General features: G+C 37.0%; 1 protein-coding gene across 2 annotated transcripts in view; it reads right to left on the reverse strand.

Annotated features, from left to right (window-relative positions):
• The window catches only part of RXRG (retinoid X receptor gamma), a 224,968-nt gene that overhangs the window by 63,210 nt on the left and 137,473 nt on the right, over window positions 1-24,285 (reverse strand). Inside the window, exon 1 of one of the 2 annotated variants that reach the window (XM_012547621.2) lies at window positions 19,791-20,304. The exons of the other annotated variant lie outside the window; for it this stretch is intronic. Coding sequence (XP_012403075.1) covers window positions 19,791-19,839 — 49 coding nt within the window. The 5' untranslated portion in view covers window positions 19,840-20,304. Of the gene's footprint in view, window positions 1-19,790; window positions 20,305-24,285 lie in introns of those variants that run through there. 2 annotated transcript variants of the gene reach the window in all.

A 24,285-nucleotide genomic window follows, 5' to 3' on the forward strand; every position in this document is an offset into this window, starting at 1 on the left:
CCAATTGAGCCTCAAACAAAAAAGGAAAATCAGCAGTTGGAAAAGAGAAGTAGAAGGAATTGATTTCAGGTGGGAAAGGGTCTATATAAGCAATTGTTATTGTTTGTCGTTCATTCTGGAAGAGGACCATGATATCAGGCAGGTAGATGACATGGAGGTGAATTTGGAATGAAGTGAGAGAGGGCTGTGCAAAGTGACAATCCTCACTTTATGGCCCCGAAAGAGGCAGAATCAAAATGAGTAGGGATGAGCAATGGGAGAATATACTCCAATTTGGTTGGCTCATAGACTGTATAAAAGGTTATAATATGGAATTAGGTGGGCCTGGGGGAAAATAATAATTTGAGTTTGGGATTGTCTGAGTTTAAGGAATGTCCAATTAGGTGAAGCTGAAAGCAGATTCTTTCTTTTCCCTCTTATCTCCTACTCAAGAGACAACATAATCTAATTTATATTTTAATATATTTAACATCTACTGGTCATCCTGCCATCTGGGGGAGGGGATGGGGGGGTAAGAGGTGAAAAATTGGAACAAGAGGTTTGGCAATTGTTAATGCTGTAAAGTTCCCCATGCATATAACCTGTAAATAAAAAGCTATTTTAAAAAATTAAAAAAAAAAAAAGAGACAACATCAAGATGGATCCTCAGAGGACTTAGCAGGTAGTACTGAAAAGGCAAGTTCTCTGTGAGTATATTCAAAAGTTAATGGATATATAGGAAGGGAAACAACAGAGATCAACTACTCAAAACACCTAGTTTTACAGATGAAGAAACAGAGTTAGAGGAGATGAAATTATTTGTCCAATGTGACCCAGTTTAGTAAGTGAAAAGGACAGGATCAAAAGCAATTTTGTTGATGTTAAATCTAGTGTTCTTTCCACTACATTACTGTTTTCTTTTGTAAGCCAGGAAGGATCAGGTAAAATTAAGGCTTGAAGAGGAGAGTAAGGGTGGTCAGTGATTCTCTGCTCAGGGATCTTGGGGCAGTTATTTGTCATATAGATAGTGACAATGAAGTCTGTTGTCTTTCTAGGGCCCATGTCCAAAATACAACAAAGAATTTTCCAAGACTCTTGAAAGTCTGATAGCAAATATAAAGAAGTCTGTTGTCTTCTTGGGGCACATATCCAATATGTTGTGGAAAACCTTCCAAGCCCTATCAAAAAAAAAGACAATTGCCCACTTCTGGTGATTCACAAAGCACCACAAATGATTCTGCTAGAAGGAACCTAATAATATTGCCAAAGATTCTTGGACAAGAATCTGAATTTAACAGACATGAGCTCTATTTTCCTCAGTGTTACCCCCTGAAAATAAGTATGTGTATTATATATACACATACACTATAATCAAATGATATAACACATGTGAAAGCACTTTAAAGACTGCAGTATTATATAAATGTAAAACACATAATAAGAAAATATTAAGAAAAACAAACATAAAACACATAAAATAATAAGAAAAACAAATAAGAAAAAATGGTTTTGGAAAGTTAGTAGCTGGCTAACAAGAGGGTAATTGAAAATGAGGTTTAGATTTCTGGATGGTAGCTTGAATATGGGGATAACAGATTCTTGACTGTGGATGAACAAAGTCCAACAAGAAGGTATTTGTTGGGTATTTTAAAAATTTAATCAAAAGGACAAAAAACACTGTTTATATATGCTCACCAAGCTTAACATCATTATGTGTGGCTACAATGATGGAAAAAGAGCAAATGAGATATCCAGAATTTCATAGGATACAAAATTCAAGAAAGGGACCAGTAATAAAACTCATGATCACAAATGATTACTCAGAAACGTCTAAAGTTTAGGCAATAAACAAAATGAACTAGTAGAGGTCCTAAAACAAGTAGGCAAATTTGGTCTCATCAGTATTACTGAGACTTGATGGGATAAAACTCATGATTGAAACGTGACTGAATGAATATACCTAATTTAGAGGGAACAGTACAGTTAAAAGCCAAGGAAAAAAGGGTTTGAAGCACTGTATATTAAAAATGTATCTTCAATTGCTAAAAATGTAGGAATGGGAGAATGCAGAGCATGGTATAAAGCAGGGGAGGGCCATAGAAAGTCTGTGAAATCATTTGCATAATTAACCACAGGAGATGATGAGCTGAAAGCTAGTTAGAACAACCTCCCACTGCTTGAGTTTTCTAAGTTGATAATTTTGTATGGACCACGAATGATGTTATAAACATTCAAATGGATCTTAGCAGAAAAAAAGATTCTTCACCCATGGTGTAGAGCATTTAGGTAAGCATCAAAGAAAAGGACAGAAGCAACTTTGTTATTGGACTATTACATAGACCCCACCTTCTTAAACTGTGGTTTGCAATCCCATATTGGAGCTTATAACTGAATGTGGGGGTCATGAAATTATGATTTATTATCAGTAAATGTTAGATCTGTATACCTATTTTTTATACCTAAATACCCAGGGTTATGTAAAAATTTCTCTGATAAAAAGGAATTGTGAGCAGAAAAAAATTAAGAAGCTCTGGCATAGACCATCTGGACAAAAAAGAAGAAATAAATGAAGAATTTGTGAAACAGTTCATGAGCCTGGCACAGTAAGATGATATAGTTGTAATGAGAGAGCTCAATTATGAAAACATCCGATGGATGATTTTCTCAGCCAAAAATAGTTAATAATTTCTTGATTTACTTTTATAATAATTTTATTTTTCAAAAGGTAAAGGAACTAACCTGAGAAAGTGCTATATCTGATTTTTTCTTTAAAAGGAAGGAACTGGTTACTGAGGTGGATAAGTGAGCACTTCCTCATAGACTTTGTGAGAAGAGAGAGAACTGGGCATAGTCTGATATGGGCCATAGATTTGGGGAAAGTAGATTTCAAAGAGTAAGGGGAGGTAGGTTACCATGGAATAATATTGTAGAGGTTAAGCTAGCCCAGGGGGTGGGAGAAAACTTAAGGATGAATTTCTCTAGACACACACACACAAAATATTTCCATGAAATGAGGAAAACAGTTTGCTAAAGAGATTAAGGAGGATGCTTACCCAAATGTTGAAGGAAACAAGATATTAATATATACATTTATATGTTAGGTATAATTAAGTGTTTTCTGACAAAAATTCAAATGTTATTAAATCACCATTCAATCTAATTCTGATTTTTATGTCCTAGACTAAGTGAACAGTGGAATTCAACTCATTCTAAACCCTTTTCTTAGCTTCAAGAGCGAGTTCATTTGTCAGGCCAGTAATGACTCTTACATTCACTTTAGCATGAGTGCCTCAGGAAGAACAGCTTCCCTAGACTCTTATCATCATATTGGTAAAACCATCTATAGGAGAATGCATGTCATACTATCTCTTCCCTCTTCGATTTTAATTGACGAGCCACCTAATTGTAACTAGACACATAGGTGCACAATCTACCAATCACATTAGAGATTTGAGTTTCCTTTCTGGTTTTCTAGAAGCTCCCAGAAGGTAAAGTTCCTTGGGATCTGGAATGAATGAGGTCTAGAGTTACATCCTAAAGTAAGCAAAGCAACTGAAAAAGTATTTCATGTCTTTGAGCTGTTGTGGCCAGCAATTAATTTATTGGGGTTTCCAGAGGTAATACAGAGAGAAAGTCAGTTGAACTTGATAGTTGATGGATTTTTTAATTATATTGTTGAATATTTTAAAACACAATTTTTTAAAATGTCTATAGGTCATGACATTACTGAAATATAGTTTTGTTAATTGACCTGAGAATTGATCTATATGTATGTGTTTGTGTGTATTCCATATAATAATTTGCTTTTTTGTATGGTCTGTGTATCAAATGTCTTATTAATCTTTTCATGTATGGACTATTTGTGTTTCTGGGAGCCTTGAACAACAAACTGTTGCAAGGTTGGTACTTGGAATGATAGAATACTTACAGAGATATAAAAAAAAAAGTTGCCTAGCAACCACATCCTCAACCAATGAAAGTAAAATGCCAAACATCCAAACTCTCTGACTGGCTAAAACAAGTGAGCAAACTGGCTGGGTTTTTCACTCTTTCATTACTAGTGCCACAGAAGAAAAAGAAAAGCCTTTCCTAAGAACAAACTGACTCAAGATGAAATAAAAGTTTGTAGTGAATCAGTTAAAATAAAATTGGCTAATCAGCAAACTGTGGGGAAGGGTGGTAGAGGGGATAAAGGATCAGGTCTGGAGTTCAAATCTGGCAAATGCTTATATATAGTCAGTTGAATTCTTTCACTATCTCATCTGTTAAATAAGAGGGTAGTAATGTCTACTGTATCAATATCATAGTATTGTTATAATCAAATGACTTAATATATATGAAAGTACTTTGTATATTTTTGTTGTTCACTATTTCATGTCTGACTCTTTCAGGCCCCAACTGGTGCTTTCTTGGCAAAGATACTGGAGTGGTTTGCCATTTCCTTCTCCAGCTCATATTAAAGGTGGGAAAACTGAGGCAAACAGATTTAGGTAATTTGCCCAGTATCACACAGCTAGCAAGTATTTGCAGGTATATTTGAACTCAGGTCTAGGCATTTATACACCGCACCATCTAGCTTATCCCCCTTTGTATTTTGCAAAATGATAAACAAATGTTAAGGCTGAGAATAATAATAGATAGTAACAATAACAGTGGGGTGGGTGGTCTGCTTTCAATAAATTAGTCCCATTTGAATTACAGGACAGGATTTTTTTCTTCTTGCAGAAGTTTCAGGTTCTTTGCCTTTCCCCAGGCTACTTAACAGAGAACAAATTTCAAAGCTTTTATTTTCTCCAGTGGACAAATTTTGTCCATCTGTTTTAGATTACATTTACATGTAATTTATATGGCTAAATAATGCAGACATATATACTTATATAAATGTGTTTATAGAAATTAATTAAAATCTGCTTTAGTTTGGGTTTGGGGGAGGAAGGTGATTTTTAAAACTTAAAAATGGTATGATTTTATTATTGATGGGAAAGAGTCTAAAATGCTGAGTATGAAATCAAGATCTGATTTCAATTCTTGTACTATTTATTAACAGTGGGACTGTAGGCACTTTAATCTCTCTAAGACTCAATTTCCTCATCTTTATATAGACCCCTTTGAAAAATCTTAATGTGTTACATCAATACAAGTGGGCCTGAGTTTAAATCCAGATTTAGATAGTTACTAGCTGTATGGTTCTCAGCAAGTCTCTTACCATTCTTCTGCCTCAATCTGTTTATCTGTAAAAGAATCATAATAACAGCATCTACCTTTCAAGTGTTGGGAGATTCAAACGAGATAATAAGTGTAAAGTATCTTAAAAATCTTAAATCACTAAGTAAATTGTAGCTATTAAAATACTATGTAGAGGCAACTAGGTGGCTTAGTAGATGGAACACTTATTCTGAAGTCAGGAAGATTTGAATTCAAATCTAACCTCAACTACTTATTAGCTATATGACTCTGGGCAAGGCACTTAACCTTAATAGCCTCAAAAAAAAGTACTGTATTAAGTTCTAGGGATACCAAAAAAAAAAAAAACCTAATAAAAAAGGTCCCTTCTCTCAAAGAGTTAACATTTTAATGTATAGATTGTACTATTTGTCATTTATAACTTTGAATTGTAAATTTCTGTGTGTGTATGTGTGTATGTGTATATATATATACACACACACACATATACACACACACATGCACTGTATGTTCTAATTTTGGCATTTGGCATTATCTGGAGGTCAGAGCCCAGACTTTGTGCTACTTTTAAGAATATTCCTGAAGATATGACTTTGTGACTATCTAGGACAAAACTGTGCAGGTTGAACATGTTCAATGAATTTATATTGATCAGCTGACATTGCCTGATATCAAGGTCTAAGGCTCTAAGATAGAGTGACCATTTATTTTCCAAGGTCTCATTTAATCCTGATTGGAATGAATTTTGTCTTTCTGTATATATTCTGAGAGTCAGCCTAGAACCATGTAGTTATCAACTGGCTGAATATGAACCATTTGAGCTGGCTATCTTTCCTTTTTTCAAAAACTATATAAATGCTTTCTGATCTCAAAGTATAAAATTGGAGTTTGGCTAACAGACACAGCATGTAATACCATTATAGAGTAAGACATAGTCATTAAATATCTAAATAGTCTGAGGAAAGTAAAGAGAATACTTAGATAGATCAATTCAATTTAATGAGCACTTTTTTCAGAACCAATATTATCTATAGAATTTGTATGAGACATTGTACAAAGCACATGAGAGATACAAAGATTCCTAAGAAAAATCTGTAGTCCATGCCCTTCAGGAACTTACAATAGAGTAAGACAGATGATATAGATATACATATACATATATATTATATATATTTGTGTGTGGTATTTGCGTGTGTATTATATATATATTTATGTGTGTGTATATATATATAATACACACGCAAATACCTCTCATGAAAGAATAATATAAATGCATATGGGGATTACAAGCACAGTGATATGAAAGAAAAGATAACATTTCCAACTAAAATGATCCAGGAAGCCTTCTTAGAAGTGGTATCAACTGGGTCAAAAGCCATGAAGAAAGGGGAGGAAATATTTTTTAGCCTAGTATGACCTTCCTCAGCTTACCAAGATTTTTACATTTATGCACTTATATACTTATCAATTGAAAGGCAACATGGAATAAAGGACAGTGAGCTGGCTTCACATTCAAGGGGATGTGGGCTTGTTTCACTTTTAACAATTATTATGTGACACTAAAAAATACTTTCAGTTGTAGCGCAGATCTCAACACACCATGATTAGGTTTCTTAAGTTAATGAAATCATACTTCTTGTCCTCTTTGCCTCTCTCTAAGGAAAAGAAATCCTTATCAATTAGATAAAAACAAGGAGCAAGGACAAGAGATCACACCACCAATTGAATAAAGGCCAAAATCTAAAAAGACTCCAGGGCTAAAACATATCTTGAGGGTTTCTTCACATGTCTATATTCTATAGGTGGGGATCCCTGAATACACACACACACATACACACACACACACATATATATAAAATCATATATATATATATATATATATATATATATATATATATGTATGTAAATAATCATATATAGTTTATTTCCAATAACTGGGTAAAAATTACTTGAATTTCTATAATTTCCACATTCAAGATCTCATTAGATTCTACATAAATATAAATTCAAGAATTGAAATCATGAAGGCAACTACTATATAAAAAGTACTTAGTGAATTAAATTCTCTGCTCAAAATTAAAATACAAAGAATCATTATTCTGAAGGCAACCTTTACAGCTTCCAGTCAAAGATTTTTTTTTTTTTTTTATGCACTATTGGTGGAGCTGTGGGTCAAGAGAGCAACAAAAAAAGGAATTAGTGGCTGTCACTATGCTATATTAACCATGCCCTTCTTTAAACATTACATGTTGGGACAACTGTATAGCACAATGTGTCAATAGGGTACAGACCCTGGAGTCAAGAGGACCTGAGTTCAAATCCAGCCTTAGACACTTAACACTTTCCAGCTGTGTGACCCTGGTCAAATCATTTAACCCCAATGACAAAAAGAACCACTGCCAGTGGATAAAGGATGGGGAAAGGTAGAAAGAAATTATTCACTCTCTACTTCCCACTGCCACAACAGAAACTTAACAACAAGAGGAATGAATGAGTCTCTGGCTTCCATGATTGTAAAGCTTGTTCAAAAGTTCAAGAAACTATAATTTCATTAGTTGATCCGACTCTACCTCTCGATGTCAATGATATATCTTAGTTAACACATATATATATCCTCTTCAGGCAGTTTTCTATATCGCAATCCCTATTCCTATTTATCAACAAGGTATTGAAAAGCTTACATTATTTAACAGTTTAAAATTACTTATAATGAACACACTAGTTTTTATACAAATGATATTTTTACTAAAAAGCCTTACGTACAGTAAGGAGTCAAAACATTTTTAATTCAGCAAATAGTTATTAAGCAATTATTAGGTAGTGGAATTTCAAAAACAAAACTGTAAATTCTGTAAATTCCTGCCTTCAAAAAACTTACATCCTACTGGGAAGAAACTACATGTACACTATATACAAAATAAGACAACTAAATGGCTGAATATGTAGCACAAGGATTGGAGCCAAGAGGACCTGATTTCAAATGCTGTTTCAAATGCTTACTAGCTGAATGATAGCTGTATGACTAGCTGGGCAAGTCACTTAAACCTATCTGCCTCAGTTTCCTCAACTGTAAAATTGAATAACATTGGATAAAAGTAAAGAATAGTGCCTACCTCTTAGGGTTGTTATAAAAAAAATCAAATGAGATGATATTTGGAAAGTTCTTAATGTCTAGTACATAGTAAAAAGCAATGAATGCTTGTTTTCTTCCTTCCTTTTCTTTTCCCTTCTTTTCCTTCTCCCTCTTTCCTTTCCTTCTTTTCTCTTATTCCTTCCTTCCTTTTTTGTGAGTTGAGCACTAATAGCTGGAGTAATCAAGAAAAGTCTCTTGTAAAGTGCCTTATAGAGGATTAGAGTTCCCAAGAGACAGATATGAGCAAATAGAGCGGGGTTTGGGTGGATGGAATGGAATGGATTGAAAATGGAAATGGAATATCATGGATTCAGAAGAGCAGAGGACCAGCATATATAGTAGAGCTGCCTTTTCTTGACCATAAGCTCTATAAAAGGAAAGAAACATGACTTATCCATTTGCTTAATCAATCTCACCAAGGACATAGGATCCTCTTACATAAAGGCATTCCTTACTTTAAGAAAAACCCATGTTTAAAAAAAACAATTAAATTTGAGGTCCCTGTGCAGTAAAGAGGAACCTGAGATCACTAGTGTGGGTGGGGGTGGGAAGAGTTGGGGGTGAGCACTGACAGTAACATCTTTGAGTGGGAGAGAAGGACCAAAAGCCATCTCTGCTCCTGTTCCTGCAGGGAGTCCTGGCAAACATCAGAGACAGGAATATGACAGCTAGGGGATAGTGACAGTGTCAGCTCCCTTGGCTGTCTGCCAGGAAAGGCTTTGAGATCAAAGGGGACTCCCTGGTTATTTAAATTAGAAAATAATTCTTCATTTTGCATAATGACTCACTGTAGGGATTCTTTAAATAATAAAGCTCTCTGATGAAAATCAGTGTGATCTAGAGGGAAAAGCCCTGACCCAGGAGTCAGGAGACCTGCTGCTACCTAGCTAGTTGTGTGGACTTGGGCAAATAAGCTTGGCTCTCAGAGCCTTGGGTTACTCATCTAAAAAAATGAAAGATGAGGGAGCTGGACTTCCTCTCAGGCCCCTTCTCATATCCAATATTTTATGAGTCAGCTATTTGACAGGAACATAGAAATGCAGGGCTGAAGTGTTAAGTGTTGCTGCCAACTGAAGCTCAACTTAAAATAAAAATAAAGTATCTATGAAATTAACATTTAAAATAAAGGAAAAAATGGTTCAATTAAAGAAAACCCATTCAGAAATAGTTCTTTTATATAAAGGAAGGAAATAAGCAATTATCAAGAACCTACTGTGTTCCAAACACTATACAAAGCATTTTGCAATACTACTTGATCCTCACAACAACACTGAGATCCCATTTTAAAATTAAATGGGTCAAATGTAGGTCAAATTACTTGCCTAGAGTCACACAGTAAATGTCCATGGCCAGAATTCAGATCTTCCTGACTCCAGACTCAGCACTTTTATCTACTGTATCATCAAGCTACTTATTTAAAGTGCAATAAACTTACAAATATGTCATTTTTTGCTTCCTAACCAAATCATTTTATTCATATTCTACAGTTGCCTCTGACAAAAAAACAAACAAACAAACAAAAACCCAACAAATATGCCTTAAAAAGTATCCAGTGCTCAAACCAAAATAATTGTTAGTTTGTTCAATTGTATTTCATTGTAAAGATCCACATCAGATGTGAACAGGCTGCAACATGTAACAAATGAGGAACTCTGAAGAACAGAAATAAAGCTTATCATCAAAGAGCTATACGAAAGGAAGAAAGGATCAAATAGTTAGATGACAAGAGAAAGGATAACTATTGGAAAGCCAGAGTACTCCTAGAGTGCCTTTGTGGGGAGAAATCAAGGAAGTCATCCGACATGTTTTTAGAGAACTTTTTAGAGAACATGGACAAAAAGTCTCATGGGTTGAGCAGACATGAATGGTAACAATCAGCACCAATGAAAGGAACCCTTGGATTGTTAAGATCACACACCCATTTAAGTATGTTGAATTAATCTATTTGGTTATCTTACCAACTACCTTTCTATGTTTATGAACTGATGTTTTCTCCTTGTATGTGTTACAGAATATCTCCATGTACTTCCTCTAGGAATAGGGGACAATAATCTATGCTGGGTCAGTTAGATAGGTAGTTATAAGCTACCAATCAGTCAATAAACACTTATTAAACATCATGTGTCAGGTATTGTGCTAAGCATTAGGGATACAAAAGTGGGGAAAGACAGTTTCTGCCTTCAGGGAGCTCATAATCTAATGGGGTCTTGTATAACAGGCAAATAAATATATCGTGCATACTTCAGTCTCAAAGAGAGCCAATGACATCAGGAGGGTGATGTCTTGACATGCAAGTAAACTGGATTTAAGTAAGTCAGAACTGGGCATGGTCATCAGCCTCACTTTCTTCTCTAGAGTCATCAGTCTAGGGGCAAAATGTAGATTAGGATGACCAGTGATGGTCCTAGACATCATGGGGGGAACTTTGGTCTTTTTAAACTAAGGTTTTTCCCAGGTCTCAATTTGTCTAGTTTTCCATTCAGTGATTAAAGGCTAGGTAAGAATTGAGACAAAAGATGGCCTACTTTTTCTTTCTAAAAGAATCAATCTGGGAGGGGAAGACCCTCAAAAAAGCTATATACAGAATAAATTAGAAGGATAGGCACAGAATTAAGAAGAGTTGGGAAAGGCTTCCCAAAAAAGATGGGATTTTAGATGGGACTTAAAGGGAGCTGGCAAAGCCAATAGATAGAGCTGAGAAGGGAAAGAGCATCCTAGACATGGAGGGGTAGCTAGAGAAAATAATGGAGCTAGGAAATGGAGTGTTTTAATCATGGAACAGGCAGGAAGCCAGTGTCACTTAAGATTTTGAAACCCAGACAGAGCATTTTGAGTTTTCTCTTGGAGGTGATAAGGAACCACTAGAGTTTATTGAGTTGTAGAGAGGGAGGTCACAGTCAGATCAATGCTTTAGGAAAACCACTTTAGTGGCTGAATTCAAGATGAATTGGAGCAGGAAGACACTTGAGGCAGGTAGATGCACCAGGCTATTACAATAGCCCAGCTATATATGGCATAAAGAACCTGTTCTGGGATTGTGTATCATAAGGAAAGAAGAGACTACATTCAATGCTTTATTGAAATAGTGAAATTGACAGAACCTGGCTGCAGATTGAATACAGGGATTGGGTTGTCCTCCACAGTACTGGTGAAGGCAAGTGGAGAGAATTTTAGAAGGAAGGACGAGTTCTCTTTTGGACATAATGAGTTTAAGATGTCCATAGGACATCCAATTTGAGAAGTCTAAAAGGCATAGAGGTAGATTTGAGAATCATCAATTTAGAGATGATATTTAAATCCATAGGATGTGATGAGATTCCCCAAGCGAAGTGGTATAAAGAGAAAAGAGAAGAGGGCCCAGGGCAGAACCTTGGAGATACCTACATTCAGAAGGTATGATCTGGATGAGAATCCAACAAATAGACATATTGGTCAGATAGGTAGAAGAAAAACCAGGAGACAGGTGTCCTGAAAACCTAGAAAGAAGAGAGCATGAAGGAGGAAAGAATAATTGGCAGGTTGCATATGGAAAAGGCAGAATGGTCCAATGGAAAGAACATTGGATTTGGCATCAGGAGAATTGGATTAAAGCCTTGCTCTGTAGCCATCTACTTATCTGACCTTATGCAAGTTGTTTAATATCTTGGTCTTTGTTTCCTCATTTGTAAAGTGAGGGGTTAAACTGGATAACCTCAGAGGAAGGTCTCATCATTGTTCTCTCCCCTATTTTGGTGCTATATCTTGGCTCTGAAAAAGCAGGCACTATGACTAACCCTATAGCTATGATTAATTCAGGTAATTGTGAACATCCTACATTCACCTCCCATGTTAGGCACTTGCATTAAGCATCTCTCCTAGTCAAATACATCAACTTACCATCTCTGTGACTTTCTATATCAAAACGCAACTCCAAATCTACCATTTCTTTATATGTGTTAATTTTCTCATAAGAGTATAAACTACTAAAAGGAATCGTCTCTCTTTTTATACTTGTGTTCCCAGAACTTGGCATAATGACTGGTACATTGTGAGTACTTAATAATTGCCTTTGCATTCATTCATTCATTCTCCAGATTTCTCCATCTATACTTTTACTACAAACTCTATTCACAACCACACACAGGCCAATATGATCAAAAATAGATTATTATATCTGTTCCTTCTACTCAACTCCTTTAAACATCCTGATTAGATTCAGTCTTGAGGATGAAGGAATGGACTGCTATGACTGACCTCTAAATCTATCCAGCTGTTTTGACACATCTGGCATGTTTAGAGCGCCCCCAGAGAATTTCTCACTCATGTTATAAATTCCCACCTGTGTTTCTACTCCTCTTTCTCTTCTTTCTTTTTCTCCTCCCTCTCTTTTTCCTCCTTCTTTTCTTCCTCCAGAGATGTACTCCATTATCTCTACTGAAATGACAAGTCAGTGGCTGAACCAAGTTCTGGGATTTTGGCCATAAATTCTTTAATTCTGGGCCTGGCCATTACAGTCAAAGCAGTCTTGAGAAAGAATATATATTATGAATATATGTATAAACACACACATGTGTAACATGGATGTACGTATATACAAGCAGATATACTTATGTGGAGGTGTCTATACATATAAGTATATATTTGTACATGTAAATATATATATATATATATATATATATATATAGTATGTGTGTGTGTAGTTTAGTGGTTGTCCTTTTGCAAAATCATATCATTATATTAGAGTCAAGTTATAGCAACTAACTGGCTGATTAGTTTTAAACAAGCTCAGAAGAATCTACCATAAGTTGGCTACAATTACTTCATATTTGAAGTGGGGATGTCTCTAAATTTGTGCATCTCATGTTTCTTTTGAACTACTTAAACTCTGCTTTGCTCATAGAACACAGTGCCTTCTTTGATATGAACCTTCAAAGCTGGGTTATCCTGTGCTAATGTCTGCCACATCTCACAATCAATTCCAAAGTTTGTAAGAGATACCTTAAGTGTGTCCTTGCACTGCTTCTTCTGGCTGTATGTGAGCTTTTGCCTTGAATATGTTCTCTGTTAAAATAGTCTTTTAGGCAAATGCATATTTGGCATTTGAATAATGGCCAGCCCATCAGAGTTGTAATCCCTTCGGTAAAATGCTGGCAGTTTAGCTCAAGAAAAAAACATCAATGTCCAGTACCATATCTAATCTTACCAAATGATCTTCAAAGTCTTCCTAAAACAATTCAAATGAAAGCAATTCTATTCCTGGCATGGTGCTGGTATATTTCCCAGGTTTCACAAGCATCCAAAAATGAACATCTCTGTAGACCTTCAGTTTGATAGTCAGTCTAATACCTTTCCCCTCCCACATTGCTTTGGATCCTTTCAAACACTGAGCTAGTTCTGAAAATGTGTGTGTCAATCTCATTTTTGATGTGGACATCCAAGGAAAGTAAATGCCAAAGTAAGAAAACTTATCCATAGCATTCAGAACTTCTCCATTTGCTGTAACTTATGGTTCCAAACATGAATGGTGCTGCTGCTGGGGTGTGTGTGTGTGTGTGTGTGTGTGTGTGTGTGATTACCTCTCATTTTGCCTTGTTTTTCTCAACTTTAAAATTGTGGGAAAGTAGCACAAACTTCTTTACAGAATCATTACTGGAAAAAAGAATTCCCCAATTTTTTTTTTTTTGGAAAGAAAGAAAGAAAGGAAGGAAGGAAGGAAGGAAGGAAGGAAGGAAGGAAGGAAGGAAGGAAGGAAGGAAGGAAGGAAGGAAGGAAGGAAGGAAGAAGAAAAAGAAAAAAAGAGAAATAAGAAAGAGCCAGTTAAATTCAAATGTTCTCCAAGGGTCCTTTTTATCTCTGAATGAGTCTGATATTTTCAGATCTCCTGAGTACAATTCTTTTCCTTACTTATTGTTTGGTCATTCATCAGATTGAAAATGTTATAGAATATAGATTATACTGGGCATATTCCTTAACCAAACTTTATGAAGTGAGTCTTTTATGTAAACTGTAATCACATAAACATGATCAATTCCCAATCTGCTACCTACACATAAAAGCCTCTCTGGCTCAATACTTCTTGGAGGAGGAGGGGAGATTTCTTCATTGAAATAGGGTCAGCAGAGTGAGAGCCTCATAGATCACAAGGGCCATGAATAAACTTCCTTTTTACACAGTACCCTTTTTTTTATTTTTTTTCAGACTCAGTTTCCCATCTCTGTACCTTTGCACAGATACACTCAGGTAAATCACATAAGATATTTCATGGCCTCTTGCCTAGAATGCATTCATTCCCTCCTCATCTGGACCTCTTAAAAATCTCTGGTTTTCTTCAAAGCTCCGTTTGAATATTAACTCCTTATATGAGGCATTTTTCCTGCCAGTGTAGCAATGCTGATAAATAAAATTAAGTCTCTTTATTTCTTTACATGTTCACATGTCTTCTGTTACAGAATGCAAAGACTTTTGTGGGCATGGACTGTTTCATTTGTGACTTTACATCAACCTTAGCAGAAGTTCTAGCAATTAATAAATGCTTATCGATTGATCTATAAAATATGATTTAAAAAAAAAACCTGAGGCACCTACATCATAGATTTGTTTCAAGGTTCTGGTGATAAAATATATGTAGAGTGTTTTGCAAGTGTAAACTACATATAGATATCAATTACCGCAATTATTATTACACAAAAACTTTTAGAGAAGGTGGTAGCTTGCACTGGAGTTTCTTCATTTGAAAGTTCCTCATGTCAGTAAAATCACAGCTTCATTCTCTATTTCTAACCCCCATTGTGCTCTTATTGATGTTATTATCACTGTCTCTGCAGCCAAGCAAGTTGACAAGATTCTCTATGAAGAGGCTGTGTCTTCACAACCACACAATCTTGATTATTTTGATTAATTGTGGGTTGGAATGGGTGGGTTCTGTCAGCAATCTAGCAAGTCAGGTATAAGTTAAGTGGATTTATCAAAGGACTAAGTTACAGTGTGTGCCCCTCTCAGGATTCCTGGGTGCTAAAATAAGTGAAGATAATAAAGGTTTTCTCCTGTTTCCTAGAATATGTTTATAATCACTTGCAGAAGCCTTGGAGGAAGCCTCCCCTTCCCCTTAATCTCTTCTCCACCCAGGGTATTATGCAATTGCTTAAGGGGATAATGGGGATTTTTCTTTACCATTCTCTCAGAGACAGGATCTAAGACTGGAGCAGAGACTGTCTCACCCTGGGACAATAATTCTTCAGCTAAGCAGCTGCCAAATTCAGATGATGGCCAAGAGAGGAGGAAATAGGTTTCCTGTTGCCTCTAACACGCACGAAAGTGGAATGATATGAGTCTGGATCAGCTCTTTCTACCTAAGGCAGCCAGGCTGAGTATGTTGCCTTAACTAATAGGTCAGTGCTTGCTTTAATCTAATGACAGATTTTTTTTTCCACCACTGACTGAATTGACTGGTAGTTTTGGACAATTGCGAACCTGATCCCATTTATAAATCCCGAACATTATTTCCAGAGTGCTGATGATTCCCTAGAGAACCTCTAGTGAGTCATGGTAGTCTGAAGTGCCTGGATTTGCCAATCTATAAAATAGGGGGAAATAAATCACAGCTTATTTTTTATGTGCGGAAGAGAGCAATTTGTTAACAACAAGAGGTTGAGGCTCCAGAGAAACTCTAACCTAGTTTTGCCATTTCCTTTATTCATCCCTCGGTGTTTTCTCCAAACCCTATACCAGTGCATATCACTCTGAAGCTAAGCATCTGTGTTAAATACTCAAGACCTTGTGCTTTGGCACTAATTTCCAGTTTTATGCAAATACAGTTGTAGACAATCAGCAGAACTGACTCAAAATCCTCATTGTTCTTCTCATTTGAGTTTGAGAGGAAAATACTTAACCACCATCAGTAATTGTCTCCCTGATCTCCCTCTCCTTTCCAACCCCATTGCATTTATGCTCTTTTCCCCTTCCTCATCCTCATTTTGTAATGTTGTCATACCCATGTTAATTTATGCTCTTTACCACTGAACTAATAATCACCCAACATTAGGTAATTTCCCAATCACCAAGTAAAAGCTATATTTATAGAAATTTTGTTTTTATTATCTTAAGAGCAGCTACATTTGTTCTTCAGGAAATGATCCAATTTCATATTTATAAACTAATATTTTTAATTTCCATATTTTTTTAAAATGTTGGACAAAGTGAAAAGATCACTGGCTTTGAGGTCAGTAGAGGTCTTCAGTAGACAGTACCTGACTTTGGACGAGTAATCTTTCCTGTCTGAGTGTGCTTCCTTATTTTTAAAACGAGAGATTTGGGTTACATGTCCTGTAAGGTCATGTCCTGCTCTAGATGTATTAGTCTATGATTCTGTGCATAGATTTGGTCTAGATCTACAAATTACTGTTCTGAGAAAGTCCAAGTATGAATGCTTTCTCCACTGAACCAACCCACATTGGTTGTGTGGGGTGCAGAGAGGTTAAGTAACTTTCTCATGTTCACACAATTGGTATGTCACAGCTATTGGAGTTGAACATGGGTTTGCCTTCCTTCCATATACTCTCTGAAAAACATAACCCTGAGTATTTTAAGTTCATGTAATATTAACATAATGATCATGATTCAAGCTCTTACTTGAAAGGGTTCTGCCACCAACTAGCTCTGTGACCTTGGAAAAGTCATTAATTTATATTTTCTCAATCTGAAAAATGAAATGATCTATCTTTAAAAGAAAAGGAATCTCTAAAAATTCAGAATCTAGGAGAGAATCCCAGTTTGATTTGTCTTCAAACACAGGACTCGAGAAGAATAGGAAAGTTAACAAGGAAAAAGATGTATTATTTAAAGGTTAAACTTTAATATTAAGATGTTGAATCTACAGCCCTAGATGGGAAAATGAAATCTGTAACTTTTGAAAACTGTATCTGCTTTTGGGGCAATTAGAGGGGGCATCACATGAACAGAGGGTGTGATTGTGAATGGACCCCAATGTGATAATGTCAAAGAAATTCAGTTTGATTCAACAACAAACATTTATTAGGCACCTACTATATGCAAAGCACTATGATGGATACCTAAAATGAAGTCTATATTATATCATAACCTAAAGCTTATTCAAGTTCTCATTTCTCTTTATCTTAATTTGTCCTCCCCAAGTCAGTTCACTTCGCACACAACCCTCCCTAACTTTTTACCAAGCAGTTGACAAAATAACAAAAAGAGTGTTAGCCCTGATGAGTTAATATAAGTAAAACACTTAGAAGGTCCTGGAAAAGAATGGCGCCACATAAATACATTCCTTAGGCGACTGTATTCCAAGAGAAAGAAAGAAGCTATTTACAATTCTGTGTCTATGACATAGGCCCTGACCTTGGGGTTCAGAAGTTTTTCACACCCAGGATCGTACTGAAGACTAGATTTGGATTCCAACTTGTTCTATAAAGCTTCACCAGTCATTATTACTCAGTCTGACCCACCCTTCATTCTTGTGCTACAGTCCAAGGCTGGTCTCCTATATTGCCCTTTTTGGACTGGGTGCAAATCCTAATATCTGAGAAAATGTCCTGCTCATTAAAGATGGAAGACAAGAGGAAACACCCAGTGATCACCAGGAGTATCTAGATCCAGATAACTGGATGAATTGGCTAGCTATCCAGTAAGGAAGTAAGGAGAGAGTCTGCACTGGAGACTTCAGAAAAATCTCTCCCTTGCTTGGCTCAGCCTAGAAGTGAGAACTCTGGGCAAGAAGTCATTTATTTGGTCTAAGTGGTTCTGGACAGAAATTCTGAGGATCTTTCCCTGCTAGAAAGACTCTTTTAAGAAGGCAAACTAGATCATCTTTTACCTCAATTCTTATCCAGCCTTTAATTACTAAATGGGCATTGCCTCAGGCAAACTGAGACCTGGGAAAGAGTTCAGCTTAAAAAGCCCTGGGGTCCCACTGCATCCCTGCCATTGCCAGTCATCTTGATCTATGACTTGCCACTAGATTCTGATGACTGGAGGAGAGAGTAGGACTGATGACTTTCACTTAAATCCAGTTCTCTTGCAAGTCAAGACATCACCTTTCTGATGCCATCAGAACTCCTCAAGGATGAAGGATGAACAACAATCTGGTCTAAATACTGCTAAACAACCCATTTTGATCATTGTCACTAATAGGACTGAACTAACTACCCATTGTCCTTTTGTGCAAAAAAGTCTTCCACAAAATCTTGAAGTTGAAAAGGACCTCTCATAATGCAATTAGTACTCAGAAAAAAAAACAATTCTCTCAATAACATGCCAGACAAGAGGTCAACCAGTCTTTGCTTGAAGAGCCCAAGTGAAGGGAAACCCTTTCTTACCTAGACATCCCATTACACTTTGAAACAGTTCTAATGTTTGGGAAGTTTTTCCACATATCAAGCCTAAATCTGCTTCTCTTGGACTTCCCTTCTTTGCTCTTAAGATTGCCTTCTGGGGCCAACATGAACAAGATTGATAATTCTTCCATGTGTCAACACTTCAAATGTTTGAGGACTCTTGTCACTTCATCCTAACCCCAGCCTTCTCTTCTCCAGACTAGAACAAAAGGCCTTGGGATGTCTCCAACATTTGGAGTATAGATTGGAGAATCTATACCCATATTGCTGCCTCCTCAATAGAAAACTTGATCAGTCAAGGTGATGATTCCTACCAAAAAATAAGATTTTTACATGTGTACACACACACACACACACACACACACACACAGTTGCTTGTAGAAATTCTGGTAATGACAGGTATAATGATGGAGGAGGGGGAAGAAGGATAGATATTCAAGATTTTTAGAATGGGAGAGGAAAGAAAGAAAATACAATGCTAAGTTATTTTTCCAGAATACCCAGCCCTTCAGTCTGATGGGTAGAAAATGGTACTTTTCCAGAAAACAACTCTATCATTGTTACCAAGTCTTTCCATGCAGCTAATATTTTCAAAGCCTTTGACAATAGCTTTTCTTCCTGTTAAGTGGTATAGGAGGAATGTAATCATACTTTTATTATTAACTATTCTACTTCCATGCACACTAGCTTCCATATAAATGCTCTTATTGTATCTGTACTCATTCTCACACATATTGGCTCACATTAACACTCTTTCACTCATCTTTTCTACACACCACACAATCTCACTTCTATGAAAAATATTCTGTGTGTGTGTGTGTGTGTTTGTCTGTCTCTGCCTCTCTGTCTCTGTGTTTATAGCTATCTGTTTCCATCTCTCTGTGTCTCTCTCTGTCTCTCTCCTCCTCCTCTTCCCCCTCTCCTTTCTCTCTGTCTCTTGTCTCTCTCTACACATACACATACACACATACCCAATACACCTTCTACCTCAGCTTTCTTTCTTACACACCTGTGTACACTTGCTCTAACCATCCCAGTGAATTATTCCTTTCTGGAAGGCTAAGAGCAAAAATAAATAAGTAAAAACCGTTCCTCCTTCATCTGGTCTCTTATTCTTTCACACTAAGGTCCAAGTCAAGTCCAAGTGCCATACTTACTGCCAAAGCCTGCAGGAAACTTCATGAAGTGAGAGTAATTTCCATACATGTTTACTCTTCAGTTCATCTTTCTCTCTCCTCTCTCTTTCTTTCCTCTTCTCAATAGTGCTGCTTCTCCCAGCTAGTAGGCAAAAGCGGGACTCCCTCAACTTGGTGTGGGAAGAGCAGACATCATTCCCTGGCAGCCGCTAGGAGTACAGGGCTGTCCGCTTGCTGAGATTAATTAGGAAGAAGCCCGGCTCTGGTCGGGAGAGTCTTCAGAGTGTGTTCCAGGCAGCTGTGGCGGCAGCAGCTGGTGTGTGACAGTCAGAGCGCATGCTGCTGTTGCTGCCGCCTCTGGTGCTGCCGCTGCTCCTGCTGCTGCTGCTGCGGCGGCGGCGGCGGCGGGTGCTGCTGGCCCTTGGCTTCAGCTCAGGGTTGGGCTTTTCTGCTCCAACTAGTTGAGCTCCTTACACATTCGTGGAGACTCCATCAGTGGTACAATCTATCAGCTGGGAGACCAATCGATGTCTGACCGCATCGGCATAGGTCAAGAGTGAGGGGGGAGGGATCAAGCTGTGGCAAGACGCTTTGGGTGCCTTTTCTTTCTGTGGCATCTCCCCCCCCCCCACCCCCAAGGGGAAAAAAAACAACGTGGTTTTTATTTGATTTTATTTTATTATAAAAAAATTATTGTATTTATTTATTTTCTCTAACTCTAGCATTTCGCCATTCGTTGCAGCTGGTATTTGACCTGTGACAGGGACTTGGGGGAAAAGGAAAAAAAAATGAAGCTCTCCCAAGAGCATATACAATTACTAGAACAAGCGGCTGAATCATAGGATCATGGAACCGGGGCAGGGAGTCCAACTTCTTCATTTTACAGATGGGGAAATCGGGGCCCAGAGAATTGAAGTGACTTTCTCAAATTCACACAGGAAGATGTGCAACCGCATTCTCTGACTTCAAAGCCACTGTTCTCACCACTGAACCTCACTGCCTCCCCAAGCCTTCTTTCTGCAGGCTACGAGTGCTCCTGAGTGCTTTGTCACTTATATCGCCTAATTGCTTCACCTGCGAAATTCACAGGACGGAGACCTGAGGGCCTAATTGAGAAAACGAACAGAGAAGGGCTTTCTCTTCCCCCACCCCACTCCCCTCCCCCGCTCCCTGCCGCCTCCTCCTCCCCCAAGAGCAGAATCTTGTAAAGCGCCAGGCACCGGGGTGGGACTGTTTACAGAGACAAAAACAAAAACAAACAAACAAATAAAACGACCCCTGCCCTCAAAGTGTTTCCATTTCTAAAAGCAGTAGGAAAGTAGAGTAGCCTTTGGCTTTTGCAGAGAGAGACTCTTTTCGCGTGTAATTTTCTGAAAGCTTTTACCATCTATCACATCTTAAATAAGGTGCTGGCGAACCGAAAGACGAAATGCTCTTAGACACAGCTCACTCACAGTGGAAAACACGACAACCTGGAGAGGGAGTATTGACTGGACCCTGAGGTTATTTTCTTAATGTCTCAGTGGAGGAATACATTAATCATTGCAAAGTACTGTTTTTATCTTTTCATTCTCCTGTCCAAAAAGAAGGAAATCAATGACTTCTAGTTACTACAATACAAAATCCCACTTCTGACATTTAAGGCACTGATTGCAATCTGGGATTTTAGTATACTTTCCCAATCTTATTTCCCATTACTCCTGTCTCGTGAACCAATTCAATCCAAACTTTGCTCATTGGAGATTCAGAGACAAAATGAATACCATTCCCTAGCCTCTAGAAACTTATATTCTACCGGGAGGATCCTAATACACCATTTTAACTGTTCTACTCTCTGTCCTATCCTCCAAACGATTCGTGCTTATTCCTATCTTTGTACTAAGAGGTCTTATGGCGTCGGAGAAAACATTTCTGGTTCCTCATCAGGGGATCCGTATTTCAATCTCAATTTAGCGATTTACAAGATGTAAGATCTCTGGCAAGCCTTAGCTTTAGTTTTCTCACCTATAAAATTCTACCTTCGGCAAGAAGCTTTTCCTGATCTCCCTTACTGCTAATACCTTTATTCCAAGATTATCTTCATTTTTATCCTATCTATATCATGTTTGTATGTAGTCTTCTTGTAACTCTTCATTACAACGTGAGCTCCCTGAGAACGGGGAACTGCTTTATTTTTCTGTTTCCCTAGCACTTAATACAATATTTTTACATAGTAGGTGCTTAATAAATGTTTCTTGACTTAACGTGAGGAGGTTTCAATCAGAAAATCTTTAAGGTCCCTGGGGCTTTAAATCCTCCTAAAATACTTTCCTGATATCATTTGACTCATTTGGCAAACCCTCCTTTCTGCTCTGTTTAGCCATCTCTTACCCAACCTTTCAAGCCTAGTTCCGTGCTTATCTCCCCTCCCCATAAAATTTTCTCTGACTTCTGCAATGCAAAAAACAAAACAAAACAAAAACCCTCTCTCCCATAATGTGTCCCTCTTATTTTCTTATTTTTTTGTCTCACTTAATTATCATCAAATCTTATCTCTTGATAATTCTCCTACTGTTGGCTCACATGATCTAACTTCACATATGTTATAGGGCAGGCATTTTCCAGTGTTAAGAACCAGGTCAAACTATTTTGAGTAATCTGAGATTTAATTTAGAAGGGTCTGCCCCGTGGTAGGGATTGATGAAATCAATACGCCTAAAAACAAGATTAATGATTTTAGGATCTCTAGGAAATTCTTCATTGGGGAATACTTCCTGCGCTGGCCCACCTCCATAATGGTGGCAAGCATCTTTGGTGAGAAAACCATTTTTATTTATTTTTATAACACTTTTATTTTTTAAATACATGCAATGATAGTTTTCAACATTCACCCTTGCAAAACTTGTGTTCCAAAAATTTCTCCCTTCTTCTCCACTTTGTCCCTCCCCTAAACAGCAAGTAATCCAATATATGTTAAACATGTGCATTTCTTCTAAACGTTTCCACATTTATCAGAGCAGATCATTTTTAAAGCCTCTGCTGACATTTATAATCAGGTCAATGATCAAAATTATGTTACATCTATTTTGTCCTCTTTCAAGGAAGCTTGCAGAATTTTGACATGTTCAAGCAAGGTATCTGGTTGAAGGATAATTTTTAAGATGTTTTGCTCTGCCAAACCAAATGATCATAGATGATAGATTTAGAGTTGGAAGGAATCTAATCCATGCATTTGAAATGGTTTTTAATTAAAAAGCATTTTTATCTTCCTCTCACCCTTCTCAAAAAGAAAGAAAGGAAAACTCATGGTTGTACTATAAAAATAATAAAAAGGAGGGTTTCAAAGAAACTTGGGAAGATTGTATTAATTGATGCAGAGTGAAGTGAGCAGAACCAGGAAAATAATGTACTATGACAGCAATATAGAAACAATGAACACTTTTGAAAGACTTAAGAATTCTAAGTACTGCAATTACCTCATTTTACAGATGAGGAAAATGAGGCACAAAGCAATTAAGTGACTTGGCCAGAGTCACATAACTCTTTTGCAACCAGAAGTTTTGTTGGCTTCTTCTTGCCCTTATGTTTAAAAAAAAATGCCCTGTTCGACATTTATAATTCTTCTTAATCTAGCTCTCACTAGTCTATTCTTCCAGACTGATTACATATTAGCTTCCCTCAGTTACCCTAAACTCCAGCCAAACCAAATTTATTTGTTACTGTTTAGTGGAGTCCAACTCCTCATGATGCCATTTGGGATTTTCTTGGGGGAAATACTGAAGTGATTCACCATTTCCTTCTCCAGTTTATTTTATAAATGAGGAAACTGAAGTAAATAGAGTTAAGCAACTTCTTCATGGTCACCCAGCTAGTAAGTATCCAAGGCTACATTTGAAGTCATATCTTCCTGATTCCAAACCCAGCATTCTATCCACTGCTTCATCTACCTGCCCCTGGTACCGACTACTTATTATTGTACCCTTTATATGGCATTCCTTTGCCCAAGTCAGTGCTTTTACATAAGCTGTCCCCAATGAAAAGATCTTTTTTTCCCTTTGCCTCTTGGAGCTCTGAGCTCCCTTCAATTTTTATATCAAGTGCTACCTTCAATGAGATACCTTTCTCAATCTCCTCATTTGTCAATTTTTCCTATTCACTGTGTATTTTTTGTTTTATGTGCATTTATGTTAATATAATATTTTCCCCTAGTAGGATATAGCTCCCTTAATAGAAGAGTTGCATCCCTAGTGCCTAGAACATAATAGGTCTCCTCCTATATAAAAATAGTGATATTTTTTCATACCATAATTCTCTTTGAGGAGTAAATAAGACAATGTTAATAAAGTATTTTTTAGTAGTTAAAGCTCTATAAAAACAAGAATTAATAATCAACTTGATAAGCTCCTGGTTAAAAAAAAAAAAAAAAAAAAAAGGCAGTTCATAAGATTCCCTGAGATCTCAGGAGCTTCCTATTTGTGCCATAACTAGAACAGTGGTTATATCTCTTTGCCCAAAAGGCTCACGGCTGAGTTTCAGG

Source organism: Sarcophilus harrisii, chromosome 4, assembly GCF_902635505.1.
Source record: "Sarcophilus harrisii chromosome 4, mSarHar1.11, whole genome shotgun sequence".
NCBI lineage: Eukaryota > Metazoa > Chordata > Mammalia > Dasyuromorphia > Dasyuridae > Sarcophilus > Sarcophilus harrisii.